This window comes from Meleagris gallopavo, chromosome 1 (assembly GCF_905368555.1).
Source record: "Meleagris gallopavo chromosome 1, MGAL_WU_HG_1.1, whole genome shotgun sequence".
Classification (NCBI taxonomy): Eukaryota; Metazoa; Chordata; class Aves; order Galliformes; family Phasianidae; genus Meleagris; species Meleagris gallopavo.
Genome location: NC_139404.1, coordinates 63,428,877 through 63,456,284, shown reverse-complemented (window position 1 = coordinate 63,456,284; position 27,408 = coordinate 63,428,877). Strand labels below are relative to the sequence as shown.

General features: G+C 38.2%; 1 protein-coding gene across 6 annotated transcripts in view; it reads right to left on the bottom strand.

Annotated features, from left to right (window-relative positions):
• Positions 1-27,408, bottom strand: part of PIK3C2G (phosphatidylinositol-4-phosphate 3-kinase catalytic subunit type 2 gamma) — a 290,952-nt gene that overhangs the window by 85,317 nt on the left and 178,227 nt on the right. For all 6 annotated transcript variants that reach the window (XM_085230990.1, XM_085230979.1, XM_085231006.1 and 3 more), the window contains 3 exons: positions 5,318-5,498; positions 3,876-3,983; positions 1,500-1,592 (listed from right to left, as the gene is read on the bottom strand). In XM_085230990.1, the coding sequence (XP_085087116.1) occupies positions 1,500-1,592; positions 3,876-3,983; positions 5,318-5,498 (382 nt within the window). The remainder of the gene's footprint in view (positions 1-1,499; positions 1,593-3,875; positions 3,984-5,317; positions 5,499-27,408) is intronic.

Sequence of the window (27,408 nt, the reverse complement as noted above, 5' to 3'; positions counted from 1 at the left end):
CTTGGGGATGAGTGAAGAGGAAAGGAACCTGGGAGTGTTGGTTGATGCTCAGCTCAACATGAGCCGACAGTGTATGTGCCCAGGTGGCCAAGAGGGCCAATGGCATCCTGGCCTGCATTAGAAATAGTGTGGCTAGCAGGAGCAGGGAGGTAATCATCTCCCTGTACTCAGCACTGGTGAGGCTGCACTTTGAGTACTGGTTCAGTTTTGGACCCCTCACTGCAAAAAAAGACATTGAGGCCATGGAACATGTCCAGAGAAGGGCAACGAAACTGGTGAGGAGTCTGGAGCACAAGTCTTAGGAGAAGTAGCTGAGGCAGCTGGGATTGTTTAGTCTGGAGAAGAGGAGGCTCAGGGGAGACCTCATTGCACTCTACAACTTCCTGAAGGGAGGCTGTGGTGAGGAGGGGTTTGGCCTCTTCTTCCAGGCAACAAACAGGACCCAAGGAAATGGTCACAAGTTGTATCAGAATAGGTTTAGATTAGACATAAGGAAAAGCTTTTTCTGTCAGAGAGTGGTCAGACACTGGAATGCCTGCCCAGAGAGGTGGTGGAGTTGCCATCCCTGGCAGTGTTCAAGAGATGTCTGGATGAGGAGCTACGAGATATGGGTTAATAACTTATGGTAGTAATGGTAATGGGAGGACAGTTGGACTAGATGATCTTTCAGGTCCTTTTCAGCCTTGTGATTCTATGATTCTATGATGTATTTATATCAATTGTTATGCTTTAGGATTGGAACATGACATTGCCAGAAATCAAGGAATAAGTTTTCTTTGGCAACATCAACTGCTTTGTATGCATCAGCCATTTTATGACCTTCAGTGTTCTTTTAAAACCAGCATCCATTGTTATGGAAGACATATACTTTTGAAAGAGAAACTGTTCTAGATTACAAGTATTGTCTTTTTCTGATGGACATAGCACTGTCTCAACTACAAAGCTTTGAAGGTGACAAATAGAAAATAAACTAGAATACTAGTCAGTTCCTCCAACTAACTCTACTGAGACAGAGCTCCTCTGCAGTCCCCTCTGCCTCTCCTTCCTCAGCCCATTCCCCCACACTGGCTGGTAGGGTTGGAATTAAACTCTCTCCAGCAAATAGTCTTTAACACTGTAGCATTTTGATTTGTGAGAAATATATGGACATGGTTACATGAGTCAGTCATACTGAACAATCTCTTCTTAAGACGTGCCCTCTGACTTTGTGTGGTTAACAAACCAGTTTTAGAAAATAAGCTTTATATTTGAGCCTAGTTTTCCCCACTAAGGAAAAAGGGATGCAAGAAATAATTTGATTCTCAATCAAAAAGTTGAATACTACAGAGTATTTTCTCTGCATATTCCAATGAAAGTTGTAGTAACAAAAATAACTATGAAAAGTGAAGAACAGAGCCAAATCAAACATTTTCAGGCTCTACATTTAAAACATAAATCAGGTGAAGTTAAAATGAGCCTCTTGCATACAAAAGGAAGTGAATATTAGAAGAGTAACTTACCTTAAAAATAATATTGATATTTCCACTTGGAGCATTTGCATTGATGAAGGAGATTTTTAATGGAAAAGCATTGGATGTAAAATACGAACATGACTTCAGGGAAAAAGAAAGCAAGATGACAGCAGTAACACATACATAAAACAACAGGTTAATACAATAATGCCAAAAAAGGTAACATCTTTCACACCACTCAAAATCTCAGATAACAAAAACAAATAATTATTGATATTACTGACTGTTTAATTGGATCAGGAAAATGAGAAACTCCTTTTCCACTGACAATTGTTCCACTCAGTAATCAGATTATATAAACAGATAATATTTTACATACTAATTCTTTCTCACTTTCACCCAGTTTTCTAATGCTAAACCTTGTCTGGGATTTAGTAGACAAAAATACATAAGATTAATTGAATGGGAATCTGCAAAACAGTGAAATGTCTTCAGTCCCATTTTTTCTTCTGCAAAAAAATTACAGATGATACAGTCTTTATGGAAGCAAAGAAGTTGTTAATCTCTCTGGTCACCTCATGCTGACTAAGGATAGAGGAAATTCTGAAAACCACAACTGATTTTATGTGGAATTTGTCTTAATTAAATATGAGAGTTTTTGTTTAATGACCTCTCATATTCTATAGCTCCTTTCACTTGAAGATCTCAACAGGCTTCAAAAAGCATTAATTAGCCAAGCATACCAAATCGTGTGTGAGTAGGTCGGTATTATTATTATTATCACTATAAAAAGGGGGGGTGGGGGGTAAGGTGGGGGGAAACCCAACAACATAACCAAAGACAATGGTAAATTAATGCCCTGGTTTCTAGAAATAATGAGCACCTCACAGCAGCTACTGCTGTGCTTACTTCGTGGAGTGTAATGGAGGCTAATTTGTACAAAACCATTAGTAGTCAGAGCTGTCTCATGCTTTTCATCTAAAAATCTCAAAGCACAAATTCAAATATTGTCTTAGCCACACCATTTCTCTGCAACATTCAGTAGCTATGACTGAAGAAGAAATCTTGACCCCCTATGGAATTTTGACAATTGAAATGTCTGAATAAGTACTTGAAAGATTACTGCCATACAATGCATTAGTGATAGAACTGCCAGCAGTACTTGCTACTAGTAAAATTGAAGGATGGTAGCAAAATTAATTAAATTTGAAGGTATTATGAGCATTTAAAAATGTTTTCATGACTATATTATCAAACAGATAAGGAAAAAAGCTGCAGATATTTATAGTATTATAAGAGCCTATAATGATATAAGTGAAAAAAATATCTTCAGATACTTACATTTACACATTTTGTATCTCTCCAGCCAAGCTGGTGCAGTATAAATAGCATGATTGCATGGTGAAATACTTCCCTATTAGTCATTATTTCCAAAAAGCCTGAAAGTAGTGAGAAGCAGCAGGCTTCAAATTTTTCCAACTTATATCATCCACAATTGGCCCAAACCTGCGGGGTGCTGGAAGACCTCTGTTCTCTGAGAGATCAAAACTGAATAGCAATTACTTGGAGAATCACAGGTCAAAGACAATTGAAGGGATCAGCACCTCTCAGAATCAGGTCCACTGTGGATAATGAGCCAGAGAACAAAAATAGAGCACAAATTGCTGTAATTAGATAGCTATAACCGATAATATATACGGGTCTTCAGATTTGTTTTTCCTTGCTGCTGGATACCTTTTCCTTTTGTAGACTTGGAACAGCCTATTTCTGGCATAATATTGATTATGAAAACATTCTAAACAACGAATAACTCAGTCTTAGTATTGTAGTCAAAGTCAAATCAAGCAACGCTAAACAGCATTAACTGTTTCCTTTATTTACAAATCACTTTTAATATGAGTTGTAGACATAGTTGACTTACTGTGAATATTTAATTTTAATATTTAATTCTCAGCCAGTTCTTTGTCTCCTCTAAACGAAAATGGAGTAAGTCTAGATATTTAGCTGCCCCCATCTGTGACAGAGGAAAGTCTTGGATGGGAAAAAAACTGCCATCCAGTGCTACGTGGATAGAATGGAAAACAAGAGTCATTTTTATGAAATCCAGGTGTCTTTGCCAAGTTCAACACCACAGCAGGGGAGCTGAACTAAGAGAAAACTGCTGAGAGTTTGAAATATGTGCTGCTGCTGCACAAGGTAAGATGGATAGGCAATACCTAGCCCAGCAGTCCCTTCACCTCTGCCTTCAACAAAGGCCCTGAGTTTCAAGGGGATTAGTCTGGATGACAGTTTACCAGATTACTTATCCTTGATACCAGTAGGATTATTTCCCAGCCAGTGCAGCCATTCAATCTCTCCTCCTCTTCATATTAAAATACAAACAAACAAACAAAAAACGTAATTCATTGCATGAGCTAGACTTACATCTGCCTCTATGCCTTGCACAACAAGTGCGGGGTTCAGGGGAAGTCGGCAAACTTTTACATCCTGGAAGAACTGCTGAAGTCTATTGAGTTCCATCTTTAACACCTCCTGCAACAAGCACATCATTATGGCAACATGAAAGAACATAATAGCAGTTCTTAAGTCATTGACTGTCTTGCTACATTGGAATCAAATAGTCAAATTTCTGGCACTAATAGCATCAATGTAAACATTTAACAGTTAATGAGGTCACACTGAGGTACAGTTATTAAAAAAAAAAAACAAAAAAACAACCTGTGATTTTACTCTGTATTGATATTTTTACTATTTAGGTTCTCTCTCTGTTCATGCTGTCATGTAGGTTCATTTTTGACACCCTTCATTAGTGGCCGATTAGTCTCGCACCTCCTCTGCTGCATCTCATGTCTATTTTGCCTTTCTGGATAGCTTTATGATTTGTTGCCTCAACACTGTGATCTCCCTCACCTAACAGTTGGTGTGCTAACTGCAAGCTTTGGAAGTTCCTCAGTACCACGGTAACTACAGCCTGGAGATTAATCTCAAAGAGATGAAATATGCAACAGTCATTTATAATGCATCACTACTATTTCTTTTCCTTTACATGGATTTTTCTTTTTGCAAATATATATATTTTTTATTTTTACTTCCATGTTTGCTTTGCTGCTTTGAGTGGCAACACAGAGTATTCTGAAGTATACTATGAAAATCTTTGAATCCCCAACAAGGCAAAAAGAATTCATGGTAACTTTCATGATAACTAGCATTGGCAGGTATATTTTTATCTGTCCTTTTGGCTTGCTTCACTGAGATCTCGGCAAGAAATTGTTTTACACTTCAGGTAAGTAATGTAAGATGTCTTGGAAAATTAATATTTGAATTGGAAACATACCCATGCAACATAAAAGCTGCACCCACTGGAGATAACTGTAAGCCTTTTACTGCCAAGAATGCATCTCTGCAGTTACACCTGCAGTATTAATTACTGACTACTATACATGAGATGTGAAGTACTGAACATTTTGGTTGGCTTTGTTAAGAAACGAGAATATTCAGCATGTTAGTGACAACTCTCAGCAAAGTTTTCGAGGAACACGGCACCTCTACAGGAGACATATTTTGGAAAGCGATCTAAAATGTATTCCTTTCAATAGTTACTCACCTCACTGTGTCTGACCACCACCAAATTTAAGAAACCATGGAATGAGGAATTTAAGTGGGTTAAAAGATACACTGACCTTGAGAGCAATAATGGTAAGAAAATAATGGGCCCCAAAAGGCCCAGTAAAAATATATGTATTAAAATTTTCATTCAAATCTTGGGTTTATTTACATAAAGGTTACTAAGGTAAGAAAAGGCACTTTGGAAAAAGTAAAATTACCAGGACAAGCTTAGATGGAAGGGGAAATATTTTTTAACAAACCTTTCTTTTCATGTCACTGGCAGCTTTTACTTTTTCAGCAATGTCTTCCAAAATTCTGATAAGTTTCTCCTCCTTAGAAAATTCATTGTTCAAGGTTTTCCCAGCAGTGAATTGGAGAGCAGCCAGTAGTTTCCGATACCAGATTTTGAAATGAACTTCATTCTGTGCATTTTTCAACAGCCTGAAGAGAGAATGGGAAAAAATCAGTGTATTTAAAACTGATTTTTATTTTATAACACTTCCAGAAGAAGCAATGAATGTAATCCAGACTAATTTGTATTTGGTGACTATAGGCATCTTAGCAACATAGAATGAAAAAAAAAAAATTGTTTATTTGTTGGTAATACTGAATTCCCATTTATAACTAATGAGATTCTAAATCTATCTTTTTTTTTTTTCTGCCAGTGCACCTACATAGTCAAACATATATCAGTTAGGAGGTACATTTAAAGGCCATTTTAGTTCCAGAAACCTTCACTAATCTGAGTCGAGGAGACATTAATGAAATTGGCACTACTGCTAAGAAAAAATGAGCCCACTTTGTTCCTTTCTTTACTCGTTGGTGTTTGTCTGAAACAAAAATTCAACTTTCAGTTCTACTGAAGTTTGTAAAAGCTTTGGAAGTGGAGTTATTCTCTACATAAAGATCAGATGTAAAATGAAACCTGAGCATTTTTCACAGGTATATTATGTAGCTTTCTCTAACTGCAAGTTCATTTGTGTTAGTAAAGCTGTGTGAGCTTTATGTTTTTGTTGTTAATTGAATGGATAACTGTGGATTTTTTCCTTCATGAAAGCCAGAGTTTTTGTACAACTTTGATTTATTTTTGTAAGTGCAAACAGAATCATGAGCTAATTTATAGTGCCACTAACATCCCACCATTACCTGGGATTTCCTTTTCACTGGAAGACTAATGGACTGCTATTTTGCTTTTTTGACCTTGACAATTGTCCCTGCAATTTCATTAGAACATCCCAAACCTCAAATTCCTCATAAATGCCTGGATTTTAATGCAGTTCTCTTATTCATGAGGTTACTCAAACCTAACAGATAATGCTAGTTTTAATAGGACAGAAATCTGAGAAGTTGACTGTGTAAACACAGCACACCTGAGTATGTCACGTAACCAAAAGCAAGCACAAGACTTACCAAGCACTTCTATCTACAGGTAAAAAACTGTAATGCCATTAGACTCTGACTCCTTCAAATCATATATAAGGCGCTACAACACTGCTACTACGGTGCATGCATTTTTTGGTAATGAAGTATTCCTTCACCTTCCATAAGGCAATCACTTTCTAGATCCTCTTTTCCTATAAAGTTCAATGCAGAATAAGATCACCTACTAGATTCTGAAAAGCCTTCCTGGTTACACAAAAACTCTGAACATCTAAAGGTTTATAAGTACTGAAAATCCTTAAAAACTGTGCAGTGTTTCTATCTGAAATATCTAGACATGAAAGGGTAGGTACATGAGAACTTTATCAAACTCTCTGAAGGAGACTGAAATAACATTTCTTCCTGTAGTTTGATAAAAATAAATAATTACTTTTTGACTGGAAAGAAATACAAATAGTTTTTGCAGTGTCTGGCAGAAGGCAAAACCCAGCACACAGACAGTTATGTTCCCACCCTGAGCCCTCCACCACAGACTGAAGATGGCTGCAAGTACAAGATCAAACCTTATCTTGGTGGTTGATAAACCAATTCTTTCAGATTTCATACCAGTTAACTCCAAGTTTCCATGAGATATAATTATTTTCTTGAATGTAGATACCTTGTGCCATTTTAGATGTCCTAGAAATTCCCATCTGGCCTCCAGCTGCTGCCTTGGAAGGACATGGGCTTACTAGAGGCAATATCTGATATGTGCCAAACCCAAGCAGTTGTCTTCAGACACTCTGTGGTGTGTAAAATAGCTACTGAATCCCACTCTCTAGTGGTCTTCCTAGCTCAGCGACAGGCAAATAAGATGATTTAAAATTAAATCAGTTTCAACAGCAAGTCAGAAATATACTTGGTGATTGCTTTTTTAAAGGCAAGCATTACTAGTTCTGTCTGAACTACCACAAAGGCAAGAATTTTAGTTTAATGAAGCAGACCCCAGCTTAGCCTCAGTGCAGCTAAACAGTTTGCATTTCCCTTGGAACACAGGTAGAACGAACGTGTTCTCTATCTGACCAGAAAGAAATACTTCTCAATTCACAATCATGTCTTTTTCGTGTCATTGCTTTTTGGCTGTACGTACATTTGTAATCAACTCTTTCCAAGCATGAAGCACAGAAAGAGTAAAGTGTGTAAGAAACCTCTGATGAACATCTCAGGAACTCAATGAGAATTGCAGCCTCTGCCATCGAAGCAGACTGATGTATTAGTATCACAAAAACAAGGGCACATATCCCACTAGTTCTATGTTTTTGTTGCTCTTTATCATATTTTCTTTTAGAAATAATAGTTTTCTTGCTTAGACACATTAATTCTAATACATACAAAGGTTTTCTCACCTTCAACGACCCTGTTCTGTGGCCAAGGAGAGAACTGGCTGAGGACAGCAATCCCTAATCGGCCTTCCCATCCTCCGGGTGGAAAATCTCAGCACCAGGCCTGAAGAGCCTCACAGGCCGTCCAATGCATCCCCCTGCAATCCCAGTGCAGCTATCCAGAGGCTCTCCCGTCCACCCCTCTCCTTTGGCATCAGATCAGAAGAGATGCCACCTTCTCACACTCTAGGAGCAGAAGTGAGGGATGGGAAAGGACAGCTGATACAACCCTTGAAACTCAGTGGTTTTTAATGACCGCATCTCCCTTGGCTGCTGATCAGTTTGCTTTGCTCCTCCTTGGCTGCTGTGGGCACCAGCACTGCTCTACCCTAACCTTGAGAACTCTGCCCCAACCCTCTTGCTACATTCTTGCTACTGCCTCACAGAAATGGTTGCAGGCCCCAACTGCCAGCCACTGCGTTTGGGCCAGCATGTGACACTCAGAATCCTGTTGCCATGGCCACCAAACTGCCCTCAACGGCAGTCCCTGAGCTCACTCAGCCAGAGGCCACTGGATTCTGAGTCTCGGAAAGAGATATTCATTATTTCTGAGGATAGGATGGAGCAGCCACCCACTAAGAAGAGGCGGCTGCTGGAAATGGGTGATGACATCGAGCCCATGGAGGTGGACCTGCCTGGCAGCGGTGGAGAGCCCATGGAGGTGGATCCACCACCGGAAGATGACCTGATGGAGGTGGATCCACCTTCATTGGGGCAGAGTGGACATCACTCTGTTGTTGCCAGGCTGATCAGAAAGAGGTTGCGCCCCAGAGTTCATCACAGGGGCGCCAGGATCTGTCCACCTCCCTCGAAATGGCCGCCTCGACGCTGGCGATGATCCTCCTGTCCTGTAAGTTTGGCCTTACCCAGGAGAGTCCCAAGATCACTGTGGCATCCTGTGGGCTCACGTGGAGCCTCCATTTCCTGATCATTCTTCTTTTCACAGCCAAGGCTCCTATGAGCCCTTCCTTCCCGTCCCCCTTCCTTGTCCCTTCCCAAGACCTCTCATCTCTTCTTCACCAAGTCCTGAGGAAGAGGGAAGGGCGGGGACTACCATCCTTGGAGCTAGTGTGCCAGGCCAGAGGGAAGAATCCAGCAGAGGGACCTCAACAGCTGGGGGCCTCGAACATCGCAGGGGTGCATGGATCCTGTAAGTTTAGTGTTAGCCAGGAGAGCCTGAACTCAGCACCATCCCACAGGCTCACATGGAGCCTGATTAATTTCCTGATAATTCTTCTCTTCACAGCCAAGGCTCCCATGAGCCCATCCTTCCTGTCCCTCTCCCTCATCCCAGCCCAGGGTGGGAGAAGAAGTAAAAGAAGAGACTGAGGCAGCGTCTGCTGTGGAGGACTAGACTTCGGTTTGGATGGAAAGAAGTATTGAACTTCAGCAAGAAGGTCCAGTCCAGATGCTTTGTTTGGACTTTTCTTTCAAGACTGGGCTATCAGCAATTTAAAACAACACAAAATAATAAAAAAGTCAAAACCGCAAAACAAAATAAACACATCTTCTTTTTTAAAAGAAAAACAATAATTGTCTCTCTGCTTTAGGAACTTTAGAGTTTGTGCGTAGGTTCCTGCATCTCCTTCTTGCCTTTGACACACAAGAATGTACCCCACAGCAGGACACGCTGCCCTCATTTCCATCCCAATGATCAACCACTACACTGCACACACCACAGCTGTCCCCTTGCCCTGCCTCAACACTCTCTACAATGTGGCAGGGATATTTCACATCACGAACACAGGAAAAAGCCCATTTTGAATGTAGAACTATAGAATCACAAAACTCACAGTATTTCACTTCCTCTCAATAACTAACTGGTTAATGAACAGAGATGTTTGAACCAAAAACAAGAATTGGCATTTGTCAGGACAAACACAGAACTAAAGCAAAACATTTTGGTTTAAATTAGTCACCCAGCCCCTGCCTCAGTGACAGTCAGAAGTCCCCAGTGACATCTAATGATAGGACAAGGGGCAACAGGTAGAAGTTGGAACATAGGAGGTTCCACATAAATACTAGAAAAAACTTCTCAGTGAGGGTAACAGAACACTGGAACAGGCTGCTCTGAGAGGCTGTGGGATCTCCTTCTCTGGAGACGTTCAAAACCCTTCTGGATGCATTCAGGTGTGACCTAATCTAGGTGTTCCTGCTCTGGGAGGGGGATTGGACTAGATGGTCTTTCCAGGTCCCTTCCAATCCCTGACATTCTGTGATTCTGTGATTCTGTGAACTTGTTCATTTCTGCCCCACAAAGACAAGTGCAGGTGCATTTATGAAAAGGCTACATCACCATGATCTGTGGTTTGAATGTGCCAGATTACACCAGTGCAGAATTTCTGTACACACTTGCATTGAAATCAAATCCCAATTGTTTAAATCATATTCATAGAATCGCAGAATGACCAAGGTTGGAAAATACCTCTAGGATCACCCAGACCTACCATCCACCCACCTATCACCAATATTTCCCACTAAACCATGTCCCTCAGTACAACATTTAAACATTTCTTGAAAACCTCCAGGGTTGATGACACCACCACCTTTCTGGGCAGCCTGTTCTAGCACCTGACCACTCTTTCGGAGAAGTTCTTCCTAAGGTCCAATCTGAACCTCCTCTTGTGAAACTTGAGGTCATTCCCTTTAGTCCTATTGCTATTCACATGGGAGAAGAGGCCAACCCCCATCTCACTACAACCTGCCTTCAAGTAGTGGTAGAGTTCTCTCAGCCACTCCTCATAAGGCTTGTGCTCCAAGTGAATATTCATTCACCTAGTCTATTTTTCATAGCAAATATTTATAGAAACCAGAAACACTACTTTTTCATGTTGAGATATCCCTCTTATTCTCCCAGACACAGAACATTAAAACAACTTTAATTTTCCTAAAATGGAAGGCTTAGGATTCAGAGAGGAAGCAAAATAGCACAAGAAAAATGTTTTCCTGTTTTGAACAGAGTTACACTCCACAGAAGGTGGATCAGCTGTGCAGACCCATGTTTTGATTACTTTTATGGCTAATTGTTCACATAGAATAAGCTTAGATAAATCTTAATGCAAACACATGCTTAATAAATATTTTGTTTCAACCCATGAAAAGATTATAGGTCAGATTCAGGTAGTTTGTGCATAAGGTGTACATGAGGACAGAGGATGGATAGAGCCTGAATCCTCTCAGATATGCTTTTGTGATCCAGGCCGTGATGAAATTGAAGCAGTCATCATGATCTCACTGTTAAAATCCATTTTCTGCCAGCTGCAGCCCAGGACACACTCCACAGTTTGAATCCACACAGCAGCTTTTGACAGTCCTTGTGCTACCCCGCAGCCCCAGGAGGGTCTTCACTCCAGTTCTCTGCTCTCAAAATATGCCCAGCGAAAGCAGCAGAGGCAGCGCAACTCCCTTCTGCCTGCCCACTGGGGTAGGCGTGCTTTTAAAAGCCTGTAGACCTCAGTTTTTGAAACAATTTGGATTAACTCGGTCTGACTTCTACTTCTTTCATTTCATAAAAGCAAGTCCCAAGGAGGATACAAAGGCCAGCTTTTAATGTGATGACTCATTGTAGGCTTTGCTAAAATGTTTACTCAACAACTGAACAAATATGTAGTTGTAATTCTGTCTTTCCACTTTCCTGGCCCACACATCTTCAGTCTGCCATTGCAAGAGCTTGGCAGAGATAGGAAAATTAACAACTTCTGAGGTCACAGGGTGGAGAAATACTCAAGATACTGATGAAATTTTCAAGACAGGATTGGACACCTAGCTGTGACAGAGGAAGACTACATCGGAATGATTTAAAACTCAGGGCTGACAATAAAGAAATATGTGAAGATTTTTTTATTTTTTATTTTTTCCTGACAACTTTCACAGTATCTGCAAGATAGAACTCAACATAAAAGCTTGCTTGATCTAGCTAGAAGATCTTGCTCTCAGTAATAAGAGAGATTTCCTCACTCTTCAAGATTCTGAGTTGGGACAAATGCCCTTGCCCCTCAACAAGGGGCGGGGGGGAAGTCCAGAAGTCACTTTCTAGGACATAGCATAATGGGGCTGGAAAAAGAAAGGTTCTGACCTGAAATTAGCAGTGAAGTCAACTAGACTTCCTCTGTTCAGCAGCAGTCAGACAAATGCTGGGGTGCTCTGAGACATGCTCCTAACATACTTCTGCAAACAACTGCTTTTCTTCCTTTTTATATTCACCAACTCCACACCTGCAGAGCAGCTCAAGCCTCCTTTTTCTTGCTCCTGCAGCAGCAGAAGTGTGTATTTGTATTTTCCAGGGAGAGAAAATCAAGAGGGCTGGAGAGATTTTGGCCACAGGGCAGAAGGGAAGATGGGATAAAATCCAGCTGAGTTGTCTCGTGTCAGAGAAGGAAAAGCAGTGCTAAAACCAGCAGCTCTGGAAAAAATGGGAAATGAAAAAGAAAATAATATTACGAAGGAAAGGAATGAGATGACATGCATCTTGTTATCAAAACAGGTGAGGTGTTCACATTCTACTGGTACAACGTGGGGAGAGGAGAAAGCTGGTACCCAAATGGCTTTGCAGCAGGCACCGTCTGCTCTCTGGGTTGGGAGCTGGCAGGCAGGTGGAAGAGGTAGGCTGCTCAGGCAACTTTCCTGCTTGAACATCTGCTCCTCATATCCTTCAGAAACTAGGACACTGTAAATCAGAAGGTAATGTATGATAGGACAGATTACCTTGCAAACAGCCTATTATACTACACTGTAGAAAAAAGACACCTAAGATGTGGTGGCAGAGTATAGACCCTAGTTAATTCAGTGTTTTTACAAGTGATATCTGATATTACACAAAAGCTGCCCCTGCTAGCACACACACTGTGAATGCTTTGCTCAAGGTGTTTCAAATTCAGAGACACACCATGAAAATGAAGTTCCTTGGAATTTCAGGGTTGTGCTGAGGTCCTTACTGTCGGGGTCAGCTTCTGGCAGAATGTGAGCATGGAAGTCGATACACTTTGTCATGGAGGTATGCTGTATGCTTGTTTTCTGTTTCTCTTAGCTGGAGAGCGTGGGGGACTACTCACAGAAGGAGAGAGCGTGAGTATAGGACTACTGCTAATTATGGTAACAGTTGATTTAAAATGTTTCTCTGCAGCTTTTCATATCAAAGATTAGCATACAAAATGCAGTTCTTTACTGCTGCACAACTTCCATGTCTAAGGTTGCCATCTAACCTGATTTTCATTAGACATCCTGCAGCAGTCTTAAGGTCTCGTTACTGCTTTATATTGCCATGGAGCAATGGAACATACCGAGAGCATACCAGGGATTTAATTACCATATCCTTGAAAAAAACATCTTACTGTTTACACTTAAGAGGGTAAATAACAGGTAATTTGCTAGAGGGGTTGAGCTTGGGCTTTGCAGATTCTTAAATCCCACTGCAAATTACTCACAGAAATAAGTATAAGAGAGAAGAGAAAAATGTACAGTTGAAAATTAGTACTTCCATGTAGCCTGTGAAGGGTCGTAACGATGAGTAGGCAATTGTTGCTATTAATTACCTGGTTGCAAATAAGACATTTCTTAGTCTTCTTTTTTATCTCTCCAAGGTTACAGTGTGCAAGTTTTTATTTCCCTACCAATGATGACTCTAATAATTCCTTTGATAGAGATATCAACATAACAAATACTACACAGACACTTCAAAGAATTCCAAGAATTGTCCTCTATCTCCTTTCCCACAACTGCCCTACTCCTGAGCAGGGTACAGCTATGTGTACAGAATTCATCTTTTTCATTTATGAACTGGTCCTCTCAGGCATGGCCTATTTTGAAACAGACAAACTCTAAGGCAGCAGGGTGCCAAGCTGGCAAATATGACTGCTTTTCTGATGACTTTGCCAGTGCCTAGGACAGATGACTGAACTTGATGATGTGCCTAAGAATCTGTCTGTAGGATGGCAGCTTTTGCTTCAGAGAACAGAAAAGAATGCTTTCACTTATTGCAATGCAATCTCTGTTCCCAGCCTCCTTCATAGGACCCGTGAAGTAAGCACTCCTTCATTAGACATCAAAATTTAATTTCATTTAACTTGTTGGAAAGCTTTAAGGTGGCTCTGTTCTCACAATCAGTGTACTCTAGAAAATAGATACAGAATAATAATTGCCTTTTCAAACTAACCTCAAATTTTAAGAGGGCTTGATTACACATATTGTGGTATGGAAATCAGCAAAGCAGCAAATGTAAAAGGAAATGAACAACTGAAAAACAAACAAACAACAACAACAAAAAAAACCAAAACAAACTAACAAACAAAAAAAGGTATAATGCACTGAGAACAACAACAACAGTTTCTGCAAGGCAGGATAGGGAGCAAAGTCAAGTGGGCAGAAGAGTTAACATACAACCGGGATGAGAGAGTCATAGCAGTGCTCTCTGATGAGTGTGGAAGATAATTAAAGGTCATCCACTCTACTGGAAGGTCTAAGACTGAACTCACATTCACTTTCCTGTCATTTGAATAAGTACAGAGGCAGAAAAAAGGAAGAATCACGAGAGAGCTGGCAGATCACTAGTTCCTCTGCTGATCTTTCTTCTCTCATTTGTTTTTATTCTAGAAAAAGAAGAGAATGAAAGTTTACATTTCTTCAGGAGATTCAGTGAAGCACTATTTTATCTGAATATTTCCAACCAAGTAATTCTCCAGGATGGAGGTGTAGCCTCTGTTTGGAATCTTGCAGCACTTTTGGTCAAAAGTCCACTTTTGGTTCTTCAAATCTCTCACACAAGAAACTTGCGAATCACGTGCATCTGCCACTTTTCATACAACAGAACTGCTCTTATGGACTAATTTTTCAAAGCATTACCCTAGAATGAAAAGTACCTCTGTTTAAAGTAAAATTTTATTCCAAAAAGTCATAAGATACATTTTGATTTGTTTTTCTGATTCATTTTTTTCTATTGCAACTTAGAACAGAAGTCTAACATATCAGTCTCCCTTAGACAACAAAAAAATGTGGCAGACATTATAATATATGCTACTTAGGCTTGAGAAACAACATTTCTATGGGTGCCCAGGGACTAGCTGCCTTTATTTGCTAATCTCTTGAAGATCTTATGAACTAAGCAACAGAATTTGCATCCAGACTAATCACTTGATCCAGTAAATTTGGTTGACCACATTCCCCCTCCACCAGTTGAATGCCTTCCTTGTGGCATGCATATCCTGCTGACTCAACAAAACTTAGCAGAAAACAAAGATTATGCTATGTCCTGTGAGTAGGTTGCCAATACCTGCTAAAGTTGCCTAGCAGAGCAATGCCTTTACTGATACATAATATAGTTAGTTGTATTGAGAAAATAAACTCCAGATAAAAGCAGTTGTGTTTGAAGTAGAAAGAACATTTGCCTTGAAAATGAACTGTATAAAGAATTAATAAAAGAGTATAATGGCACATAGGCACTACTTATCACTATCACATTGCAGATGCTACCTACCTTCTAAGCAAGAAATAATCATATGTAGAAGACGTCTTCTGCAATTGGTTGAATGGACATATTAATATCAATATGAATGATACAAGAACTGTCTAGTAAAACAAAGTGCAAGCAGTTTATGTCTTTCTGTTCCAGGGTGTTAAAAAAAAAAGAGAATTTTTATTAAAATCATTTTCTTTCTAGCATTCTCCTCTGCTTCGATTGGGATCAGCAAGCAGCAGAAGACCATATTTTATCATTTCATGAACATAAAAAATACCTGCAGAAGAATACCAGAAAAGAATTAGTGGCTGTTTCCAATATTGTCTATATATAAAATGTCAATCTGAAGAAGCGCCGGAAATGAGAACTCCTTCATGCTGAAGTGTCATTAACACCAAGAGTGACATACTTAAGCTCAGAATTGCAACTACATGTATAACAACTGCTCTCAACAGAGAGAGTACTACTATCACAATGAATAGAAACAAAGAGAATGATTAAACTCACCCTCTGAAAACTGTGATCAGAATAAAAATAAAAATTATATTTAATATCTGCATGAAGATTAGCAATGGCGCAATACTGTTGTTCATGTAGTAAGAAATACAGCTTTCAAGACTGGCAGTATATTTGAGAAGTATGGTTCCATCTTTACCAGTACTTTCTACGTGTGTTTATGTATGTCTCTGCCTGTGCACATTTAAATACTGGAGATTTTCTCCTCTGAACAAATGTCATGTTATAGTCAGCATGTCATACAGTACGTTACTTACACCAGAATCAGCAAGCTTAAGAGTTGTAAATCACGTATCTTTGTAATGGCTTAGAGTAAATTTGCAGCACAGAAACTGAAGCGAGCCATTCATTCCAGTCACAACAGAAACTGTATTCTTCCCAGTGGGTAACTGCATTGGAAGCTTTCAATGAGTGGGATTAGAAAGGATAATCACCATTAAAATAAGCAGACCCAATGGCTTTAATGGGATGATATCCAAATATGCCAGCAATTAATTGCATACAGGAAGTGAGTAGGCTACTCTGCTTTCAAATCATATAAATAAAATACAAAATTAATCCATGTTCAAGAGGGCTCAGTAGAGCTAATGGAGTCACAGAGTTTCAAAGCTTTGTGCTATATCTGAATTTAGGCCACAGTTATTACAACAATATACTGAGGAGAACATGACAAATGTTTTTCTTCTTCTTCCTATTGTTTGGGTAGTTCGTGTCTTTCAGAATGGCTTTGGATAGCTTCTGTAGCTTCCTATTAGCTTCACAGCAGGAGCAAAAAAACCCTGTGACACTATGAAACAAAATGTATGACACAGAACTAATTCTGTGTGGCTCTACATGCACTGGGCAAATGAAATATACAGCAAAGTGCAGAATTAAACCTGAGCTACACTGAAGCGTTTTGGCTAAATTCTCTTTTAAATGCTGCACATGCTTTTTTCCCCATTCTTCTTTTTACATACCAATACAGATGTAGCTTCAGGGAGAAAAATAAAATTGTCTTTCTACAAGGCCAATATGGCCTTTGGCTGCTCATGTAAGGAATAGTAACAGGTTTTATTCATACTTTGTGAGCCAGATCTGTAGTTTATAATCTTAGGATTTTCAAATTACTGTTCTTATGACTCACTCTGTGCATGGAGGAACAGATATTTTTGGTAGTTGGGGAAAGGAGAGAGCAGAAGTGGAAAGGAAAAGAGTGACATTATTTTAGAGAATATATGTCATTCAAAAGAATCCATTCTGCAGGGCAGTCAGTCTTGAGATGGGCTGTTAATTTTTCTATTTTCTCTGCACTCACAAGAATTTGCTTTGTTTAACAATGTCTAAGTTGTTTCAAGTAGAGTCTCAGATTTTTTTAAAGACATGATACTCATCTGTCAGTAGCAAAGGAAGAATGGATAACATTTGATACAATACATTGGGAGTTAACATAAGGCAACATCACTTCTCTTGAAGAAGCTGTGTAGCTCTGTTGTGTTTGAAGTGCAGTTAATGTGGGTGCAAGAAGTAGAACACAATCCCAAATTATTTCCTGATATGTCACTCTCTCTCCTGGATCTTTGCTATCATCTAGACATCTCCACTATAGCTGGTGTCCCACTTACTCTTTTGCTAGTATCTAACAAAGAATTATTTTTTTTTTTCCAGATCACTGCTTTCACAGCAATAAGAAGGTATAATGAGCCTTCAGCAGATGTCACTGTATGTGTTTTAGTAATGATGGCACCTTAATACAATTACGGGATTGCGGAAATTTGTTTTAAGCATTCCTCTCATATCGTGTGTAGTGCGCTTTCTGTAAGATGTCAAGTCTTCTATTTCTGGCAATTTGCCATGTGGTATCTCATTAGAGCAATCTGCCGAAGAGTACAGCTTCAGCAGTAGGACTAATGCTGCATGACAACAAAGGACACATGGATCAGATCATCAGATCACAACAACTTGCTACCTCTGTGCATGTGTGCGCATGACTTTGTCAAAAGAATAACTCAGAGAACCTCCATACCTCAAATTAAATGATATCATGAAGACATACGGTCCTTAACACTTCAAAAATAACAAGGAAAACTCATTTGTTTGCAGGGAACAGAAGACAGAGAATCAGACTTTTCAGTAGGCGAGTCTCCAGAGCCCCAATAACACTTGTTAATCTTTTAATGATTATGGCTCTGCTAAGGGAGAGATCTCTTCAGACTGCAGTTCTCTTGATGCATAAGGCTACCCTGCAGTCTTCCTCCAACAAGACTATATGTACCATGTTTTTGTTTAATTAAAGCTATTTCTTGTCAGCTCATTTCTGTCAGTGGCAGGACAAAAGAACAAGAATTTGCACTGTAAAGAACAGTATTTCTGTTCTTTACTTCTTTCTATGCCCCTTCTTTCTAGGTCAGTTTCTTTCTCTCTGCTTTTCTTTTTCATCTTCTTTCCTTGCTATCTATGCATTTTTCCCCTCCCCCCCTCACCCACCCTCTATATAGCAAGCTTCTTTTGCAAGAGTAGGAAAGAAGAGCAGGCTAGATAAATATCTTTAGATTTCTTTTTTAAATACTGATCCAGCTCTCATCTTTCTTCAATTTTGCCACTTTATTTCCACCAAATATTGGCTTTGTAAAATGAGAAATGGGAATTTGAAGTTAAGCTGATATTTCAGGAAAAACTTGCTGTAAAATATTAGCAAGAGAAAACCTTTCTTTAATTGGCCCAAGGGTATATTCCTAGTCAACAGCTGGCCTAGTTACCAAGGAAAATAGAAGAGCTGGAGGGCAAGCACAGTAGGGAAGGGAGGTATAGACCTATATGAAATTAGGTTGGCTTAGTCAGAGGCTTGCTGAAATTTTTCTTGCATTTCAGACAGTCTGTTGCCCTTTCATTGATGGGTTGTAGATGCTGAGTTTCATCTGGGTTTACAAGCCCATCTTAGCTCTACTGAAACATATTCAGCCAAGGGGCTGAACTTGAATAAATATTTGAATCATCTGAATTCCCTTTTAATGAGCCCCAGCCAAGAAGCCACTACTTCTTGAGCTTTTATCAAGGAAATATTACATGACTCTGTTGAGAGCACATTCTATAGTCTTAAGGTTAAAATTTAAGGCAGATAAAATAATTTTTTTCTGTTTTGAGTTTCTGTTTTTACTTGCTGGGAGACTGTGGCAAAATTATTTTCTATGTTTTATTTGTTTGCTTTTGTTTTCCTTTTCAAGAGATTATTTACCTTCTCCAGAGAATGCAGTGTTTCTTTGCAAGCTGCTCTTATGTCATAGAGGTAAATTCTATGGCAAATAGCTTTGATTAATAACATTGCCATATCCTCCCTGTGTGGTATTCATATAACCAGCATTTCCAATCATCTAGGAGAAAATAGCAACCTTGGGCTTTTTTTCACTCATGAGAAAAGCAGAATGCAGATTAGTTGCTGTGATGAAAAGTTGAGCTCTAGTTCCAAGAGTCACAATCCCATTTCTGGAAGTACTGCTGTAGTAAGCAGGTGAAATTTTTCCATATGTCCTGAGCAGGTAAAGAGTGGAACATGATCTCCAGAGGCTGCCTCTGCACTGGCTGAATAAATATAGATCAGCCATTCAAGAAAAAATGCTACTGAGACTTTGAAACTCACTGCATCTGTTACCATTATCTTTCTTGCATCAGATGCTGCCCTTGTGCTCAGTCCATTTAAGGGTACAGCTGTACAGTGGCAGAAAACATAACTTTCCTCCCCTCCCTCACAAGACTCATGCTCACTCCCATAATTTGTGCACAAATACCCTCAAATCTCTCACATTTCTCCTTATAATCATTTTCTGCTAAGTGGGAAAAGTCTGTGTGACAAAAACTAATATGGATAATATTATGTCATATTATCTCTACTAGCAAAGCAGTGTCACTTGGGCAAGCCAACCAGGGCCTGGCAAATTACAGTTTAAACCTCCTGCAAATTTCTATTAAAAAAATCTGACAACAAAGCAGGGCAACAACTGAAGACTTTGCTTCTGTAAGCTTTAAACTAATGCTAAAATTGATATTAAAACGGGCTCTTATTCAACTGGCTTTTCATTCTCATACCATGACCAAGCAATGTACTTCTGAGAGACACAGCACAAAGCACTGACAACTGCAAGAATATTTTTCATGATGGTTGCTTAAATAAAATTCAACAAACTGCGCTATCAACAGAAACACATGCATGATATCTGTGGGTTATTCAAGTAATACAGAAGCTGGCTAAGCAGTTCCTATATTAAAAAGAAAAATTTAATTAATAAAAATGCTTCTCCGGAGAGAAATTATCACACATCACAAAACAGTATTTTCAAGAAGGTTAAGTAGAAGAATAAACATCAAATTTTAACACCAGTCACAAAGACAGCTCAGACTCAACAAAGAAAATGCTACAGGTCAAAGCAGAAATTAGCCAAATAACGTAAGCAGAGTTTTATCAGCTACTGTCAAGTCAAGTCAAGCCCTAAGCAGTGTTGAAATCTTGGTTGCTGTCTGATCTCTGTTGTGCTTGGTGCCCAGAGGATAATTATTACAGATAGCAATATCTTATTTGCAGGACAGAATCCTATTTCCCTTGGTGATGTAAAAACAAGACCTTCCATAACTAAAAAACTATAATGCGTTACAGCTTTTATGACTCTTAAAGACTCTTCTTTAAGTTTATTCATGTCCATGGACTTTGCTCTGAAATTTCCTCTTCAGTTTCTTCTGCATTAGCCAAAATGGCAGCTGCCACACTGAAGCTATTAGCTTGATTAATATCAGTTCAGCAAATTCAAATTTTTTACTAATTCAGACATTTATATCCATTTAATATCAGCTGACATAAAATTTTCTCATTTAATACTAATTGAAAACTACTGGTTTCTTATTCCAAAGACTATTTGCTGTCACTTACAGCTTTTTGTATAGTATAATCATGAAATTATTTTCTTCTACTTGCAGAAGTTTAAACACAAGTATGCAATGTGAGCAAAATAAAACATTTAGGGAATCTCTCTTAAAGGTTTTCTCCTCTTATTTTCTTCTGCATTTTCCATTATATTTTTGTAGAATTTCTGTCTGAAACAAATGAATAAAAATATAAGAAGCTACTCTTCATTTAAACACTGTTGAACACAGTCCCTCTATTTATTTATTTATTTTTAACTAAGTAATTTGAGGTATGTTTAGCTTGTCTTCAGATTCCTTTTCATCAGACGTTGCAAAAAGCAGCGCCCACCTCTGCTGTGATTCTAATATAAAACATAAAATCCATCAGAGGCTACAAATTGATATTATTTATAAATTAAGGAATCTAGAAGAGGTAAAAGCATACTTCATTACACTTCTGAGTGGAAGATACTATTAATATTTTATTGGTGGAGTGTTTAAGTGGCCAGTGGAATTCCTTGGGGCCTTGAACACAGTATTTGACCATTTCTGTTCATCTGTCCCTACCCTCTGATTTTCATCATCGTACTATCTTCTAACCATTTTCTGTGTGGAACTCTACAGAAAATTACCAGTGAAAGGGTCCATATAATAATTCTTAAAATGGAAGATAAAGACCTGGGGAAATGGTGCTAATGATGAATCTCAAGGATCAAAAATTACAGGAAGGTGGAAACTGAATCAATACATAAGCAAATACGGTTATGGGATTCATTTGTAACTCACAGAATCATGTATGACACTGAGAGGAACGCCAGGAGGGCATTTGGTCAGACCTCATGTTCAAAGCAGAGATAGCTCTGATATTGGACCAAGTAGTTCAAAGGTCTTGACCTCAGAAGTAGGCTGAGAATTCCTGAGACAGGAATGAACAGAAGTGAAGAGCTGCACTTGAACCATACAACTCTGTCATGTCATAGGAACAGCAAATATTTTCAAATGTATGTGATATAGATTGCTTTTAGTGTATGAACAGGGAATCCATATCATTCTTTACATGGTCTAAAACACATCAGCCAAAACTATCTTTGGGTACATAACAGAAAAGACTTGGATTTTGCCCAGGACAGGGCTTAGACAACATTCTCTTGCACAGATACAGTGTAATAAGAACTATTAAAAACAAACAAACAAACAAACAAACAAACAAAAACACAAAAAACCACACACACATAAACAAACAAACAAACAAAAAAACACAAAAAAACCACCTGTACATGAATGAACAGCTGCATATATACTTAGAACCATTTGGGCTACAGTCTTCCTGGTACTTAAAAAAGGACCGTTGTATAAAAGTCAGGATCAGTGTGAAATGATTAAATATAACACTCCAGTGGCACCTTTGAAAGGAAATCGATGTCTGCTCATTTCTAGAATTAATAACATGGACTGAAGTAGAAGAATGGTTACATATGTAGGGTCTCCAGAGGAGCAGACAGCAATATACGTAATCACATTAATATTACACTACACAGGAAGGGGACAGAAACACCACAGGTTATACTTGGGAATGATACTTCTTTTCTTTTTGTATGGAAATGGTTCTAGGTCTGCCAGTCTTCTGAAGTCTTCATCTGAATCTAATCTTCACAGCTGGGAGAAACAAATTCTTTTTCTTAGAGAACACAGTAGAAATGTACTACTTAATGCACTACTTCATCTCTGCTCCCTTTTTATCACTTTCCTGCATCTTACATCCTAGACAGATATTTTGCTTTGTCTCTCCTTCCTGGCTCCCTCAACAACTACCAAACTTCTTTTTATCATTTTCCTGTTTCTTCTTCATTTCAAATCTAGTTCCATCAGTAACACTGTAGCAACTCCCTCTGATCTCAGGCTAACGAAGAATTCCCCAACTTCTGAGTCTTGGAGAAGAATTGGGTCTCGAAGTAGGAGAGACAGGAATGTGTGCACATCAGGGTAGAGGGAAACCCCAGTTAGAACTTTTCCGATTGTCAGAAGCATGTTGCTTTTCACACTACATCCTTTATTCACTTCCTAGTGAATCTTGAAGAAAGCATTCGGTTTCTAAATATGAAACACCACAGATTAGGTGATAAAGATTGCTTGCATGAGAACATATACACCAGTGTATGCAAATCTGTAAATAAACAGGCAGGCGTACATTTGAGAAAGCACTGGAACAGGAGGCAGCCTTGGGGAGCTGTTATTTTAATTTCACTGGATGACAGACTGTGAACAATTGCTGGAGGAAGCTGAACATGAAAATCTGAGCATTTATGTAAGACAAAGCCAGTTGTTTTTGTTTGTTTGCTTTTAAATCTGCTTGGATATAAGCCCTGCTTCACAAACTAGAAAATTGAAGAATAAGAAGCATAAAACAGGATTTTATTGAGAGAGATGGTTGAAGGCTCCTTTGTTGTTTTTACCAAAAATACTTAGAATCACCTTTTATCTCTAAGGATTTGAACTCTCCAGGACATTTATCGGATGAGTAAAGAAGGGAAATATATTAGTGTGTGAGGGATGCTGATTTGAAAAGATCATCCACTTGTGTACACATTATTGCTTCTTTATTCAACTGACTAGAAAGTTTTATTTACTGTGTTATATTACCTCTTTCCCTCTCTCCTTAATGAGAAGGACTTTACTATTCACAGGTTTACTAACAAAATTGTTTTTTTCACTTGCTCGTTCACTACAGTATATCTAGGTTCTTATAAGGGAAGAAAAAACAGCAGAAGTCCTCTTTTTTTCTGATGAAACCAACACCCAGCATGTCGTTTTGCCATGGTTTACTAAAATCCTGAGCTGAATAGAAACAGCTAGAAACAAGTTCATATTCACCTTTGAAAATTTCAAATGCAGATGATTTGTATTAACTCTTTGAAAGAAAGTGAAATGAAAAACAAAGCTATACCAGCACTGAAGCTTTGATCAAATTTCCAATCAAATAATTTCCCATATACATACTGCCAGGAATTTAAACCATAGCCTGTTATAAATGTCATCTTCCACATAACAGTGTTTGTTTGTTTGTTTGTTTTAATTGTTGTTGTTGTTTTATTTTTTTATTTTTTATTTTTTTTCCCAGCATATTCCATTGGACTTTCACTCAAAAAACTGCCATCAAGGAACAGCACTCACATACTGTACAACCGAGATACAAATGATATTTCATAGATTACTAAATTGAAAAGAAGGTCTGTTTTGAAGAAAACTGCCACAATCTCTTAATGATTTAGAAATCAGCAATTCAGACAACCACCAAAAGGAGGAGATGTACCTTTTATAACAACCCTTATACTAGGGACTGTCTTAAAATATGACTTTATGACTTTCGCCACACCGAGGTTGAGCTGAAAAAATGCTGGTGGCTTTGGGATGAGATTTTTAAAAAGAACATATGGAAAAAAAAAGATAAACTAATAAAAGCAGCTCAGTGTGATGCTCACTGAGTTACCTCATCCATAAGTCTCTACTTTCATATCTCCAATGATTAGTGTTAAGTATCCAGACATTTTCCTCAGCTTCATTCTATACTTCTGATACCATATACATGTTTGTATCTCAGTTGAATATTTCTGTGAAAAAAATGTTGATTTTTTCTGAACATTTTTTCTTAAAAACATCTCAGTGAAAAATTTCTTACTAATTCTACATTAATCCTTCACCCATGAGTCACATAAGAACTATTTAGTAAAAATATCACTGTTTATATAACACTGAGATAACAAATCTTGGAATATATTTATAGAAGAATAATGACTTTTAAAAGGTGAAACGCAATTCTTGTTGTCTGATTTTCCTTCTAAGTCAACAAAATAATGTCATGAATTTCCTGAATAGTGTTCTGTGTATTTGGTAGACACAGCTAAAAAACAGTCCAGTTGTCTTTCTTTTGACTGAGATTTCTTCTAGTTCTTTGAAACAATTGTTAGAATTTTACAGGATATAGATTTGGAGGGAATCTTAATTCAACTTAATTCCTTTAGAGGCCACCAATCACTTTCAAGTCTGAAATGAATATCAGTTTTAACCAAGTGGACTCTTTGCCAAGAAAACACCAAATGAAATGAAGAAGGACATGGTCTGTAGCAAAATTCTCTTGCTTAAAAGGTTATGACAGCCTGTTCACAGTATTGTTTGAGCAAAAAAACATAATGCAAATGGAACTCATCAGACTGTTCGTCTTTTCTTCCATAAGGACATTTCTAATTTGGTCTCCTGCCAAATGACAACTTTATGGTCATAGAGTGGTATACCATTTAGCATGGGTGAAGCATTCAAAAAGCAATTAACGCTTAAGAAGTATTTTCAAACACCAGGAGTTTTATGAATATAATCCTTAAATACTTATCATATGCAAATATCTAAAAATACTGAATTATAATAGTTCTGCACACTTGTCAGTGCAGGGCATTTTATCAATCCTCAACTCTAACCTCTGTAGGAATATCACCTTTTATTATAGTTTTTGAAGTTGTTATTATAAAACATGTTAATAATTATATTTGGTTTTACATTCAGAAGTTCTTAGAAAAATTCCCATTAGTCACAAAGTAATTTTCTGTCAAATCATGTATTGATGGCACATATTCAACAAAGTCTGATTCATAATGATTGAGGCCTAGGTTTCATTCTGAAGAAGAATAATTTCACTTAGAAATATTAACCACAGAAGCACACAGCTGACTGTGATGTCAAAATGACCAAGTCACTCATTGCACTGAATGACCTGTATCCAGTTTTAGCCTTTTTCTTTTTACTCATACTTCTCCCTAATGATGTTACTGGAAATGTTTAGAAATAGGAGTGATTTACTAAACTCAGATCTGTCAAACTAAGGTTTTGATTAGTCACATGATAACTATAAATGAGGACTCCCAACATATCAATCAAAAAAACTCACAGTCTGAATTGCATTTATACAACTCGTGCAGTAAAATTTTTGTAAAATATATTCAACGAAAAAATGGATTGAAAAGAACTCTCTAGTGTAGCTCAAGGCTAATTTTCCCAATAATTGATTCAAACAGCTATAGTTAAAACACAATAGCTTGCTGAGCCCAAGTGAGTAAAAGACATATAACATAGCAAAGTTTTTTTCACATCTTATGATGCAACTTTGAAACATCAGCAGATTAACTTTGCAATAATTGCCCTTTATAGAAAGAAATCTTTAAACACAGGGGATCATAATGAAATAGTTTCCATCAATCAGAACTTGCTTGGTATGACCACGACTATGTAGCAGAGAAGCATTCTGCTGAAGGATCATTCTCAACTGTAGGGCTGCTGCTCTCAGCTGCTGAGTGCAACATTTCACTGGTCAAACACAACTGCTGCTGCTCAGCTGAGAACTGCAGATTTGCCATGCTGTTTGCTTTCCAACAGAGGACTTAACTCTCCACAATCATTATGGCCTGATCTAGAAATTCTGAGTCATGTTTACATTGCAGCTACTGTTATTATTTTTACATTTCAGATTATTAAGCTGGTCGTTCTTCATTTATTGGCCTAGCTCAATGAATACATAGAGAATATTTCAGTGGAACGACAGAACTGTATAGATTATGTTCAGTCATCTCCTTCCAGCAGTCTTTCACAGTATAAAAACACAAACCAAATCATCCACATCAATCAAATTCATGGCTGCAAATTATCCATTTGAAGTGACAGGACTAAATGAATGTTTTCTCAAAAGCTTTCCTGATTTATTACTACTTTGATTTACTTCCCAAATGTTCCTCTGGGACAAGCAGAGAGATATAAGGTATCCGTCAGGCAAGATTTTGACTGTTTTATTTTTGAAGGAAGCAACAATAAAACATTTTTTATGGAAGAAAGATGAGAGGAGCAGATTAAAGCCCAGCATGACAGCTGCGCAGAGCCCTGCTCTGAATCCCCGTCGCAGCAACACCAGCTCCACTTCCTCAGTCAAATGCACCCCTATGGCCTATGCAGAGGACATCTTTCTCCTGTGCCAGAACAGCTGGAGGATGGGAGCTTTCAGCTCTGTTCCACCCCACAAGCTAGTCATTTAGTCCATCACATCCATGCATCAGAGACATAGTAACAGATCACCAAAATGGCACATTTAATCCACTCCACAGAAAATACCCAACAGACAACACCCTATTGAGTATTTCATGCTCAGTTACATTCTTGGAAAGGTGGTTATGATAGATATGACTTTAACCTAATACGGAGTTTTTCTTTAACTGAAAAAACGGATTTGCTAGCATAAATATTTTTAAATGTAAAAAGAGTGAAAATGAAATAAACCAGACTAGCAGTGTTTTGAAAAACAATGTACCAAAAAACATTTTCCTTAGTGCTACCTTATAAATCATGAAGCAGCTAATAGTGTTAAGACCAATTGCTCAATATATATATATTTTTTTTTCAGAGTGCTCTCACATTTTTTAGTTTATGTTTTCAAGTCCAATTCTGTTTACTTGTCCACGAATATAGTATTGTATTTTATCATTACAGTAACACACACTGATAACTTCAGCCCTTGCAGGGTTTTTTATATTGAACTTAGCAGTGTTAATTCTCTTCAAATACGATTTTTGGCATTTAGAATTTCCTTTGTTCTAAAAGTGGGAACAATTATCTCTATGTTCAATTACTAATTTAGCTGCATCCAAATGCTTGCCTGTACAAATGTAATCAATGACAG